This window comes from Eleutherodactylus coqui, chromosome 6, assembly GCF_035609145.1.
Source record: "Eleutherodactylus coqui strain aEleCoq1 chromosome 6, aEleCoq1.hap1, whole genome shotgun sequence".
NCBI classification, from domain to species: domain Eukaryota; kingdom Metazoa; phylum Chordata; class Amphibia; order Anura; family Eleutherodactylidae; genus Eleutherodactylus; species Eleutherodactylus coqui.
The window spans coordinates 228,345,137-228,359,838 of NC_089842.1; the positions used below are offsets into that span (position 1 = coordinate 228,345,137).

General features: G+C 42.4%; 1 protein-coding gene across 1 annotated transcript in view; it reads left to right on the forward strand.

The window, feature by feature from the left end:
* The window catches only part of CASQ1 (calsequestrin 1), a 73,750-nt gene that overhangs the window by 43,123 nt on the left and 15,925 nt on the right, over positions 1-14,702 (forward strand). The window contains exons 5-6 of the mRNA XM_066609036.1: positions 7,137-7,210; positions 12,484-12,614. Of these exons, the coding sequence (XP_066465133.1) occupies positions 7,137-7,210; positions 12,484-12,614 (205 nt within the window). The remainder of the gene's footprint in view (positions 1-7,136; positions 7,211-12,483; positions 12,615-14,702) is intronic.

Sequence of the window (14,702 nt, forward strand, 5' to 3'; positions counted from 1 at the left end):
CAGCACCCCGGCCCTGTGTCACAGCGATCTCCTCCCCCACCGCCCTTGTTTACTTGGATCAGTCATAGAACTTTAGTTGTAACTGTTGTGTGAAAGAACCGAGAAATCATTACAGGCCTTCATCATCCTGTACCCCAAATGTTATCATCCTGCACCCCAAGTGTCATCATCCTGCACCACAAATGTCATCATCCTGTACCCCAAATGTCATCATCCTGCACCACAAGTGTCAAAATCCTGTACCCCAAGTGTCAATATCCTGTACCCCAAGCGTCAATATCCTGTACCCCAAATGTCATCATCCTCTTACCCAAATGTCAATATCCTGTACCCCAAATGTCATCAATCTGTACCCCAAGTGTAATCATCCGGTACCCCAAATGTCATCAATCTGTACCCCAAGTGTAATCATCCTATACCCCAAGTGTCATTACCCCGTGCCCCAAATGTCATCATCCTGCACTCCAAGTGTCAATATCCTGTACCCCAAATGTCATCATCCTCTTCCCCAAGTGTCAATATTCTGTACCCCAAGTGTAATCATCCTGTACCCCAAATGTCATCAATCTGTACCCCAAGTGTAATCATCCTGTACCCCAAATGTCATCAATCTGTACCCCAAGTGTAATCATCCTGTACCCCAAGTGTCATCACCCTGTGCCCCAAATGTCATCATCCTGTACCCCAAATGTCATCAATCTGTACCCAAAGTGTCATCATCCTGTACCCCAAATGTCATCAATCTGTACCCCAAGTGTCATCATCCTGCACCCCAAATATCATCATCCTGTACCCTAAGTGTCATTATCCTGCATCCCAAATGTCATCATCCTGTTCCCCAAGTGCAATCATCCTGTACTCCATGTCATCATCCTGTACCCCAAATGTCATCATCATGTACGCCAAATGTTATCATCATGTTCCCCAAAGTGTCATCATCCTGCAGCCTAAATGTCATCATCCTGCACCCCAAGTGTCATCATCCTGTTTCCCAAGTGTCATCATCCTGTACCCCAAATGTCATCATCATGTATGCCGAAAGTCATCATCATGTACCCCAAGTGTCATCATCCTGCACCCTAAATGTCATCATCCTGTACCCCAAGTGTCATCATCCTGTTCCCCAAGTGTCATCATCCTGTACTGCAAATGTCATCATCATGTATGCCAAATGTCATCATCATGTACCCCAAGTGTTATCATCCTGCATCCCAAATGTCATCATCCTGTACCCAAGTGTCATCATCCTGCATCCCAAAAGTCATCATCATGTACCCCAAGTGTCATCATCCTGCACCCTAAATGTCATCACCCTGTACCCAAGTGTCATCATCCTGCACCCCAAATGTCATAATCCTGTTCCCCAAGTGCAATCATGAGAGAAAGTTTCATGATATGCCTTCTGAAATAAAAAGTCATCTGATTCATATTAAGGGTTAATGATACACCCGTCTCCCCTGTCCATGCCAGGCTCCTCTGCTTCCCCTAACATTGGGCTGTACATTCAGCTTCACAGCACATTAACCCTGGTATATTTGCATGCGCTTACCTCCCGCTGCCCACACAGTCCTGACAAGCGTGCAGAGTAAGCGCAGTCCCTGACTAATGAGCAACCAACTGCATGACTTGTACCTGCTTCCGATACCAGTAATAGCATGTGATGGATCATCGGAGAACCCAACAAACCCAATACCCGCAAGATGTATAATGTATCTCCAAGCTCCCAAAACCTCATATAAACAGGCTACAAGCTTGGTTCAGCAAGTAGCCAAACCTCAGGTGGTTCATCTTGGCCGAACCCACTAGGAGAAGGAGGAGGAAGAAGGAGAAAAAGAAGAAAAAAAGAGAAGGTAAAGAAGAAAGAAAAAGAAGAGGAAAACAAAAGGAAAGAAAGAAAAAGGAGGAGAATAAGGAAGAAGAAAAAGGGAAAAGAAGGAGAAGGAAAAAAAAGGGGAAAGAAGGAGGAGAAGAAAAAAAGGGGAAAGAAGGAGGAGAAGGAAAAAAAGGGGAAAGAAGGAGGAGAAGGAAAAAAAGGGGGAAAGAAGGAGGAGAAGGAAAAAAAGGGGAAAGAAGGAGGAGAAGGAAAAAAGGGGAAAGAAGGAGGAGAAGGAAAAAAAGGGGAAAGAAGGAGGAGAAGGAAAAAATTATTCTTCCTTCTTCGTTTTTACATTCTTCTCTCTAAGGCCACTCTCACACATAACATTGGCAAAACGCTGCGATTTTGATCGTGGCATTTTGCCATGATTTTGCCACCATTTTTGAATGCAGGTTATTGCGTCCGGTCGTGGTTTTTAATGGCCCCCAACATTGTGATGGGTGATGAGGTGCTTTAGAGAGGGGAAAAAATGCGGCAAAATAGAACAGACAGCACTCAAAAAACACGGACGCTAGAAAGCACCGCGTTCAAGTGCATGTCTGCGAGGCTCCATTGAAATCCAAACACCGCGGTAGAAAACGGTTGTGTGAGAGTGGCCTAATTCTTCTTCCTTGTTCTTATTTTACCTTCTCCTCCTCATTTCTTCTTCATTAACTTTCCTTAGAAACAGCTCAGAAGTACTTAGATACACTTCTAGGTGACCTAAGTTTTAGGGTTATTGGTGAAGCTCAAACCTAAATAGTTGCTGAAATTTGGCAAACTGCCAGAAACTGTATCCTCGGGATGCCGACCGTTACTTATAGTGGGACTTCCGTTTTTTGCTTTAGTCACCATTAGTGTTAGGGTACATTCACACGAGCGTGTGCATTCATAGGTGCGCACAAAAACCGTGAACCGATGCACAAACACAGGTAAATGCAGGTCTGTGCAACATTGCTTACAACAGGGCCCCGGCTGCTGACGGAGGCCCCATTGAACGCAATAGGATGCCGGCAACCCCTGCAGTGATTTTCAGGGAAGGGCTTGAAATATAAGCCCTTCCCTGAAAAGCATCCCCGGTTTATGTAAAAAGAAAAAAAAAAAAAATATATATATATATACTCACCTGAACACTGTGACAAGGCTACTCCCCATAAAGAATCACAGCTGTGGCAGAGGATTGCGATGTTCTCCTATTGCGTTCAATGGGGCTGGCGCTTCTGCAGGGATTTTTCGGGAAGGGCTTTAAATATAAGCTCTTCCCTGAAAATCATCCCTAGAATGTGTTTAAAAAAAATTGACTCACCTCTCCTCAGCTGCCGCGTCTTCTCCCTGCACTGCTCAGAATCTCTTTCAGCCAACCATAGGCAGCGCTCAGCCATTCATTGAATGACACCTGAGCGCTGCCTGTGATTGGTTACAGCACTCAGCCAATTAAAGGGAGCGCTCGGCCATTCAGTGCTGTCACAGTGTTCAGTGACAAGGGGACTCCTCGCGGGGAATATTGACATGCACCACGGACCTATTGTGCACACATGTCCTATCTTTTACAGGTACGTGCATTTGTACGCCTGTAACACACGAACATGTGAACACAACATAGGAAACCAATGAATCTAATAGAGGTGTGGTTTTGTACACACCTATGTACGCACACGCTCGTCTGAAAGCACCCTTTGGGAGAACCAATGACTTGCAGACCATAGAGCCAAGACTTACAGTTAGGAAGAAAGGGCCCAGCTTTGGTTAGTTCCATGCCCCTTGCTGTTGGCGGTGAGAACCATGAATGGCACTATTACTAAACAGGCATCGGTCTAAGGGCCAAGGAAAGGTTGAGAAAGAAGAAACAATCACCAGGTCCTTTTGTCCTGGTTGGCAAAGCCCAGCATCATCATATCTAGTGGCCTATTACATTATAGAACCCCCTCTATATTATCTATGCAGCTGAGGAGACAATATCTGTCTGAATCTTCCATCCAACCAAATATGGAGACGTCAACCTGGAAGAGCACTTACCTCTAGTGATCACAGGCGATGTCTTTTTTGACTGGAGTTGTCCACTTTTGTTTTTCTTCTCTCTGGTTCCAGATCGCCATGTCGATTGTTTTCAGCCACCACTTATTTCTGCACACTTACTTGCTATCCTGCTTGCTACCTTTAACTCTCTCAGTTTTACCTTTTATGACGCAAAGAGCAATAGTGTCCCCCCATAGTAATAATCTTCCCATTTTGCCCACTGCAAAATAATAATACTTCCTCTTAGTGCTCCACAGTTACAGTGACCATCTTTTTGCCCTGTGCAGTAATTATCCCCTGTTGTGCCCCCCACAAAGTAGTAATGCCCCCTTAGTACTCCATAGTTATGGTGCTCCCTTTACGCCCCCATAAAGTAATAATGCCTGCTTTATACCCCCTCAAGAAAGTAGTGCCCAATAGTATCTCTTCTAAGTCTCTATAAAGTAATAGTCCCCCCTTAGTGCTCCCCACAAAGAAATAGTCTCTTTTTGTGCCCCCCCCCCCCCCTCCCCTCCCCCTTGTGTTCTCCATAAGACTCTCTGCATCTCCCTGGCTGCAATTCTAATTGTTTAATATTCTACGCTCCTCTTGGTGTGATTTCCTTCCTCTGCGTTCTTCTTTAAAATGGTCCTCCTTTGCCTGGAGCAGACAGAAGAAATTGCACCATGAGGAGCACAGATAGAAGGCTACGATTTAAGAAATCGCATAGCAGTGGAAGAAGGAAACCAATTTATTAGCCAAGCAAATAGAGGGGGTCATCAGGTGACTGGGTAAGGGAGCACAAAACCGGGATGACTTCTGGGAAAATCATGAAACTTAACATACCTGCAAACCCCCTAAAAAGTGGTTGTGGAGTCTCTCAAACCATCACACCTCAGGGTGCAGCACAGATTTGGGATACTTTTTGACATAAGAGGGACTTTCTCATGCGCACATTGTTGCCCTCTATTGAGTAATGACCTTGAAATGGATAATGATGATTAGAGATGAGCGAGCGTACTCGGCCACGCCCCTTTTTCGCCCAAGCGCCGCGATTTTCGAGTACTTCCGTACTCGGGCGAAAAGATTCGGGGGGCGCCGTGGGTGAGTGGGGGGTTGCAGCGAGGAGTGGGGGGGGGAGAGGGAGAGAGAGAGGGCTCCCCCCGTTCTGAGCTGAATGGATTGATATATATGGGAAATGATTCAATAGCACTACAAGACACTGTCTTATTTTCGGGGAAACACGGTAGTATACAAATAAATCCCTGCTCATTCTAAGCTTAGGAGTCCTGTGGGTGGACTTAGCCTTATAGGGAAGGCTGCTAGTCACTGAGTAGAACTGGCCACTGGACTCCTGACTCCAGAATGGGCATAAGTTTACTTGTACTGAACTTTTCATATATATATATATATATATATATATATATATATATATATATATATTAGATTCTCCTTATCCCCATATGCTGCTGTTTGCTCCCTGTTTCATGTCTGTAAGCTCTGATTTTCAGTTGCTCTTGCCCATTTTTCTGCGGTTCTGCAGTTTACAATCCATTTTCAGGGATGGGCATGAAGCAAGCCTAGCATTCTACTAGTAGTTCACTGTCCTGAACTCCATTGACTTTATGTCCCTACATTGCACTGTCTCTTCTGCTTTCTCAGGATGATCAGACTTTTAGAGATATTCTGGCCAAATGGTTAGTAAACCCACTATAATGTGTGCACATAGACACACACCCACATGCTGTAACAGCGAGAGAGTCAGAGACTGTGGAGATCATTATCACGGTGTCTGCAGATCCGTCAGCCTGCAGCCTATGAGGGCACAGGAGCTGCCTTTTGCTGTGGAAACATCCATGTGTTCTAGTTACTAAGGAAACCCTATACCTAAAGTCAGAGAGCAGATTGCAGAGAAGCCGGAACAGTGACCCCTAGTGGCAGACACTTCAAACGTGATTTACAGTGGTAAAGCAACAACATTTTTAATGCAAGTATGATGATACAAACACAAGGTAGTTTTTAAACTTTTTTTTTTTTGTTTAGTGTTTGCTGTGCAGAATAGAAATTGTGTTCAATAGTTATTTGTACGGGCCGCTACGGATGCAATGATGCCAAACAAGTTGTGTTTCCGTAGGGGATTTGAGCCGAACCTGTGAAGCTATGATCGCACTGATTGTACATTTCAGCATATCTGTAGTACAATGTTTTATCACTTCTCATAGCAATCACAAACCATGGCAGAACCAAACGCCATTGACTGGTGTCCAGTTTCCATGGCAACCCATTGGCCCTCTACGATTACACAGTGGAGGGCCGATGATGTCACAGACGGAGCGCGCTCTCTGTGAATACGTAACATGCGGCGATCAGCATTGATCGTAGCATGTAAGGGGATAACCGGCAAATACACCGATCCTCACTGTTTCGGCAGTCACAGCAGCTTCCTCTGTGGATGGCACAGGCCCAGCTTTTGAGCCAGCGCCATCCGTAGGACATAAGTTTAAGCCCATTCGTGGGAACTCTTGCCCAGCCAGGATGTACATTTACGTCCTGGGGTGGGAAGGGGCTAAAGAGGCCTATCATGGGGACTATTCCCAAAAATGCACAATGGATGAATTGAAGGTTAAACACCACAATGGTCCCGGACCAGCAGCTACCGTCTATTATCAAAGGCAAGATGGAGTGGATTTTATACTGACCTAGTCAATCAGCCCAGTGTCCTCTTATCAGTGTCTCCAGCATAACGTTTAATGCTCCGACATGTGTAATCCGATGATAAGAGAGAGGCTGACGCAGCTCGTGCCACGCTTAATAATGGAGGAGGCTAATGTAATGTTTCTAAAGAAAACTCCAATAAAAATGGTTGGCGGCTCCCTGTGAGACGCGGTGGCCATAGTACTTCCCTAGTACAATATACAGAAGGATGAGGAAGGCAAAATCTTCAGAAATTCAATGTCCTTGAAGCTGTCATCATCGTCCACAGCTACGTAGGCCTAGCCAAGGGAGTCAGAAGACCCAGTTTATCATCGTCAGCCAGTTGCCATGTATATGTAGATCAAGAATGATCTGCGAGCCGGCTGCTGTAGTGAGGCCTGAATCTGGCCACTACAATGGTGTCAGACAAGGAGGCCAACCAGAACTTCATGGCGGCTTCTTCGCTGACAATGTGCCTGCTGGTGGAATGTTCAGTCCCCTGTGCTGTTCTATAATCGATTCTACCAACAGGTGAGAGCGTTCTTATGACCTAAAGACAGTAGTTACAAGATGTATGTTCTTTCTCTTACAGATTACAAGGCCTATGAGGATGCAGCTGAAGAATTTCACCCCTACATACCATTCTTCGCTACTTTTGACAGCAAGGTAAGAGTCAGTTGATGCCAGTCCGAAAACTCATCAAGGTATCCTTTATATATATGTACTAGCTTACCCGTCGCACGTTGCTGCGAAGACAGACACACATGCATTCGTTTTTATATATAGATGACATCAGGAAGTGAGAGAATTAGATTCCTTACATAAAATTTGGACACTAATTCTTTTGCGCTTAGAATTTAATAAGCAAGTTGTGACCCATTAACTTTTCCTATTTATGACATATTCAATGCTCGTGCCAAATTTCACGTTTCTATGACATTGGGAAGTGAGAAAATTAGATTCTGTACGTACAATTTGGACGCTATTTCTTTGGCGCTTAGAATTGAAAAATCGAGTTGGGACCCATTAGCTTTTCCCATTTATGACATAATCAATGCTCGTGCCAAATTTCAAGTTTCTATGACATTGGGAAGTGAGAAAATTAGATTCCGTACGTAAAATGTGGATGCTAATTCTTTGGCGCTTAGAATTGAATATTGCAGTTGGGACCAATTACCTTTTCCTATTTATGACATAATCAATGCTCCTGCCAAATTTCATGTTTCTACGCTTTCGGGAAGTGAGAGAATTAGTGGCAATGATGGAAATCGAACGATCTACGTGGGGGGGGGGGCGTAACTGTCGACGACGCTCGCACGTGCGCCATTTATCGTACGATAGTTGTACTATGCCTATAATCTTCCCAGGAGTGTACTCAACAACTTCCCAAAGTTTCATGGCGATCGGATGAATGGTGTAGTAGCGCATAAAGGACAAACAGACAGACACACAGACATACATACATTCAATTTTATATATATAGATAAAGCCAGGACTATTGGTGATGACTCTCTTCTTGAAAAGTATGTGCCTCCAACGAAGAGTATCTGCCCTCTTCTTAAAAGTATGTTCCTCTCAGAAAGAAAGTATCTGAAGAGTCCAATTGGCTGGGCAAGTATGGATGGAAGTGAGGGCAGCAGCCAAGTGGACATGGGTATAGTTGGAAATCAGGTCCCTGCCAATATTTGCCCAGATATCGAACATGGAGCAAAGCTGTAATGGGGAGAACAAAACGCAACCACATCTTGCATTGCTCAAAACTTTTAATGCAAACAACCAACAGTCTCTCACCACTTGTTACGTCACAAATGGTCGGGGCTTGCAGCAATAGAGCGTGCGGCAGGACCAGCAGCGTCTCTCTAGCACGCAGGTTCCAGAGCAGATTTTTAGACTCCCTGCAGATGGGGTGTCTTTCCCTCAGAAAGGGCTTGGCCACAGACGAAGTCCAGTACAATGTTGGAGCTTTGTAAGTGGAACCTCAATAGCCAAGGTGTCAAAGACACAATAAACGTGCAGCCAAACCGAGTTACTCTTTCAGAGAACTACTCAATCTTCATTTCTGGAACCCGCAAGCAGAAAAATCCCTTCCCCAACGCCACCATGTGCTCCTCTGTTAAAGGCACAGTGGCCACAAAGTTACACACAACAATAGCAAAAACAACAGTGGGGGGAAGAGAGAAACCCTGTTACATGTGCCCATGAAAGGTTTGTGCCCTCCAAAAGTATGTGCTCTTCAAAAAGTATGTATAAAACTTAAAAATGATGTGCCCCACTGAAAAGTATGTGTAACCCCTGAAAAATGTGCCCCCTGCAAAAGTATGTGTTTCCCCGAAAGTATGTGCCTTCTGAAAAGTATGTTCCTCCTAAAAAGTATATGCTCTCCAATGAAAAGTATAAGATCCCTGAAAAGTATATGCCTCCCAAAAAGTATGTACCCCTCAAAAAGTAGGTGCCTCCCAAAAAATAATGTGTAACCCATTGAAAAGCTTGTGTTTCCCCAAAAAGTACATGCTCTCCAAAAGATATGTGTCTCCTGAAGAATATATGCCCCACAAAAAGTAAATGCTCTGGATTGAAGAGTATGAGCCCCCATAAAAGTATTTGCCCCTGAAAAGTATGTGCTGTCTCCAAAAGTATGTGCCCCTTGTAAAAAACATTGCCCCCCCCCCCACTTTGAACAGTATGCCCCCCCACCCCCCACCCCCAAAAAAGACACATTGATGATGCATGTAAAAGTTCAAATTGTCCCATGGACAATTGGGGTCAGCACATGCCCAGGCAAATGACAGGGGCTACAGAATATGGTTGGCCCCATGGTGATCTGGATACATATGCTTTCCACTTGTCAAGCTGAGGGTGAGATAAAGAAAGTACCCACTGTGATTATGTGCCATAATGGCCAACAGACATCTGCCACCATTGATTTTAATGGCTCTATGTTGGGTATGTGTTGTAAAGTCCCATGTAAATCTATGGCACTCTCATAGAAGTGCCAACTTTGGGATTCCAAATCATAGAAAACTCTAACCAGAAGTGAATAGCTATTGGCACAACCCCTCACTGAATGGTTAGTAAGATGTCCCAGATCATGAGCCACCACTGATGTTGCCTTCTGACCAGTCTTAATGACCCATTAGATGGTAACATGAGACTAGTCACCGGCTTGTCATATATGGAGACAGCCTTGGGTGACAGGTGGGTAATTGGTCATGGTATTGGCTTAACCGCCTTAAAATCCCACATTACCACAAAGATAAGTCATAAAAAAGTCTTGACTTTTGGGATGACCTGAATGACTTCATGGAAGACTCCTTCCACTTGACTGCATGTTCTTCACATTCATGTAATTGGTGGAATATCTTTAGGACTATGGCAAGCTTAGATCCGGAAGAGGTTAAAAAAGTTGACACTACAGCAGCAAGATTAGTTCTGACGCACTTTATAGTATAACTATCCAATAAAAATACCGTCTGCCTTCACAAGTTACAGCTAATATCCTAAACATGTACGCAATAAGCAGATTTAATTGCTGTACTGCATTCCAATTGATTTCTGCTTTAGGCTCAAACTACACATGAGGTATTGGAGTAGACATCTTATCCGTGGACTATACATGAGGGGCGAAGGAAGGCAAGTCACTGAGAGACTTGAAATTTGGGCAGAATGGTCCAGGGACATCTTATCTTGATGTTCATTATATATGTGACACCAAAGTGGCCAGACGGTTCAGATTAAAATGATTCAAAATTTAGAAGAGTTTTTAAAGATATTTTTTAAGGACCTCTAGGATATTTGGTTGTCATCAGCAGTGATCCAGTGGCATCCATAATGGTCATTATAGTGATAATGGAACCCTAAGCCTAGGAAGCATAGTTTATGGAGTGTTTACCAGCAGTTATAATCCTCCGGTTTAGAAAACCCATTAGATGCTTCAAGAAGGGCCTTCTCTTCAGTATCCTCATCTCTTGGCCAGAAAGCAGATTGGATACATAGAGCGTCTCTCACTCTGGAGGATCCTTCCTGTATTACACAGGAAAAGGCTCTAGACAATGTGCAGTACATAATTGTTCCCGTGGAGGTGCTGTAGGGAAATTGAAGACTTGCTAGGTTTCTTCACAGATTACAGCTGACTGAAGGAAGTCCCAGCTTGGGATCAGTTTATCATTAAGGACCTCCTCTAACAAGAAGGGATTGTCCAAAAAGGAGAACCCTTTTAACCGTTTCCCAATCCCGGATGTAAACTTATGTCCTGGCTGGGAAGTGGTACATGCGGATGGACGTAAACTTATGTCCTATGGATGACGTGGGCTCAAAAACCAAGCCCATGTCATCGGCAGTGGGGATCGGTGAGAACACTAATCCCCGCTGTCAAACCCTTACATGGTGCAATCAATATTGTTCACGGCATGTAAAGTGTTTACAGAGGTAGGGCGCCCCCCTTTGTGATGTTGTCGGACATGCGCTATGTAATTGTGGAGAGTCGATAGTTTGCCATGGTAACCTGATGCCAGATAATCCCAGTCTGCCATGGCCTGTGATTGCTATCATTAGCAATAATGCACAGCAGTACAAAAGTACTGCAATGCATTATTAGTAGTGTAATCATAGCATCACAGGTTCACATACGCTACATGGACATTAAAAAAAAAGTGAAAAAAAAAATAGCAAACAAAAAAACACATAAAAGCCCACATATTTGGTATTGTCACATCCCTAATGACCCGTTCAATAAAATGAAAACAGTTTTTATCCTGCACAGCAAACACTATTTAAAAAAGTTGAAACAAATTGAGCCAAAATGCCTTTTTGTTCATTTCACCTCCCAAAAATTGCAATAAAAGTGATCAAAAAAAGCATATGTACCCCAAAATGGTACCAATAAAAACTACAGCTCATCGCAAAAAAAAAAAAAGCCCTCACAGAGCTGCATCAGTGGAAAAATAAAAAAGTTACGGGACTTTAAATACAGCATTGGGAAAAAAAACAACTAAAATAGGGGTCTTAATTGTGCAAAAGTGGAAAAAAAATTCTTATTGTTGCTATCGTACCGACCCGCAGAAAAAATATATTATGTTAATTAGGTGTTTGGCTCAGAATTGAGGTGTTTTTTCTCCCTGCCCTCAAAAAAAACATTAATAAAAGTTAGACAATTCATTATATGTACCAAATAAATAAATAAAAACTACAACTCACCAAAACAAGCCCCCATATGGCCCCGGGGACGGAAAAATAACAGATAAAGCTTTTGAAAAGTGGAGATGAAAAAAAAGTGGCGCAGAGTGTTAAAGCGGCAGAAATGCAGTTCTAAGCTCTTGCTTATGACCTGAAGATTGTAGGTTCAATCCCTGCTTGGGTCAGGTTGCCAGCTCAAGGTTGACCAAGCCTCCCATCCTTGAGTAACCAGCTTGCTGGGGGGTAAAGATGACTGGGGAAGGTAATGGCAAAAACAGTCTGCCAAAAAGATGTCACAATGTGAAGTTACTCATGACTTGGTGCTTGCACCAGGGACCCTTACCTTACCAACTAGGCTTCCACCAATCATTGGTGCTCTTTTACTGCAGTACCCAATTGGGCTGGTCAAATGATCCTGTGTTGAGTCTAAAGTCAAATGTTTAATCAACTGAACCTGCCCATTATAGCAGGGCCGGACCACTCTCCAATATGTATGGGGGCAGCTCAACATTCTCCCAACAGAAAATGTCAGAGAAAAGAAAGTTTGGAGAGGTTGAATTTCAACACCTGATCATTTTGGTCCCTGGGAGATAAGCTAGCACCAGAGCTATCTGACTATGGCTTACTTCCCTAAACACACAAATGTTTGGCAGAGTCAAATGTTCAAGTGTGTGAGAGGGCCAAGGGAAACAGCTGTCAGCCAAACCATTGTCACAATTATTAGATTTTCACATATGACAAGTACATTTCTCTGTTCCTGAATCCAGGTTGCCAAGAAGTTGACTCTGAAGCTCAATGACATTGACTACTATGAACCTTTCCATGATGAGCCCGTTACAATTCCCAACAAACCCAACAGTGAAAAGGAGATTGTAGAATTCCTGCACCAACATAAGAGGTAAGTCACGGCTAGATCTCAGAAGGTTTATGACCTAGCATCTTCTTAACTGATATCCATTACTATCACCAATGCCAACCATAGATGATATCATGTGAAGGACCAAGCATCACGAATCAGACTCAACTGCTCACAGGCTCCCCCGAGATAAGTGAGTTAGAACTGTAGCATTGTGTCCATGAACATGCCAGGTCTGGTATCAATTCCATAGCTGGTAAGATCTGTTGGAACCTAGAAAGTTTTATCCACCATAGTTTTAGAACATAGAGAGATCTTAGCTTCAACCCTTCAACACTCGAATCTCAGAGGTTCAAATATAAAACAACACAAGAAGCAATAAAGTAGAATCATCATCTGTCCATCTCCATCGAGGACCGAGAGGCAATTGTCTGGGAAAGTTACCATGGCACCTGGCAAAATAATTTAGCTGCCATAGAAACATTTGAAATAACAGGGACAGTGTCACCTACTTTATATCGAGGTCGATTTAACCCAACATTCTCCGACAGCCACAAAAGAGATTTCTATTTCTGCGGAAGAGAGAACTCATCTACCTCTGCAGATCAACTTTCTTCTACAAAGGATGAAGAATTATAGTAGTTAGAAACTTGTATATAGGGGAGCAGTATTATAGTAGTTATATTCTTGTACATAGGGGGCAGTATTATAGTAGTTATATTCTTGTACATAGGAGCAGTATTATAGTAGTTATATTCTTGTACATAGGAGCAGTATTATAGTGGTTATATTCTTGTACATAGGGGGTAGTATTATAGTAGTTATATCCTTGTACATAGGGTCAGTATTATAGTAGTTATATTCTTGTACATAGGAGCAGTATTATAGTAGTTATATTCTTGTACATAGGGGGCAGTATTATAGTAGCTATATTCTTGTACATGGGAGGCAGTATTATAGTAGTTATATTCTTGTACATAGGGGGCAGTATTATAGTAGCTATATTCTTGTACATAGGGGGCAGTATTATAGTAGTTATATTCTTGTACATAGGGAGCAGTATTATAGTAGTTATATTCTTGTACATAGGAGGCAGTATTATAGTAGATATATTCTGGTACATAGGAGCAGTATTATAGTAGATATATTCTGGTACATAGGAGCAGTATTATAGTAGTTATATTCTTGTACATAGGGGGCAGTATTATAGTAGTTATATTCTTGTACATAGGAGCAGTATTATAGTAGGTATATTCTTCTACATGGGGACAGTATTATAGTAGTTATATTCTTGTACATAGGGAACAGTATTATAGTAGTTATATTCTTGTACATGGGGAGCAGTATTATAGTAGTTATATTCTTGTACATAGGGGACAGTATTATAGTAGTTATATTCTTATACATAGGGGCAGTATTATAGTAGTTATATTCTTGTACATAGGAGGCAGTATTATAGTAGTTATATTCTTGTACATAGGGGTAGTATTATAGTAGTTATATTCTTGTACATAGGGAGCAGTATTATAGTAGTTATATTCTTGTACATAGGGGTAGTATTATAGTAGTTATATTCTTGTACATAGGGGGCAGTATTATAGTAGTTATATTCTTGTACATAGGGGGCAGTATTATAGTAGTTATATTCTTGTACATAGGAGCAGTATTATAGTAGTTATAGTCTTGGACATAGGAGCAGTATTATAGTAGTTATATTCTTGTACATAGGGGGCAGTATTATAGTAGTTATATTCTTGTACATAGGGGGCAGTATTATAGTAGTTATATTCTTGTACATAGGGGGCAGTATTATATTAGTTATATTCTTGTACATAGGGGGCAGTATTATAGTAGTTATATTCTTGTACATAGTGGCAGTATTATAGTAGTTATATTCTTGTACATAGGGGGCAGTATTATAGTAGTTATGTTCTTGTACATAGGGGGCAGAATTGTAGTAGTTATATTCTTGTACATAGGAGCAGTATTATAGTAGTTATATTCTTGTACATTGGAGCAGTATTATAGTAGTTATATTCTTGTACATAGGGGGCAGTATTATAGTAGTTATATTCTTGTACATAGGGGGCAATATTATAGTAGTTATAATCTTGTACATAGGGGGCAGTA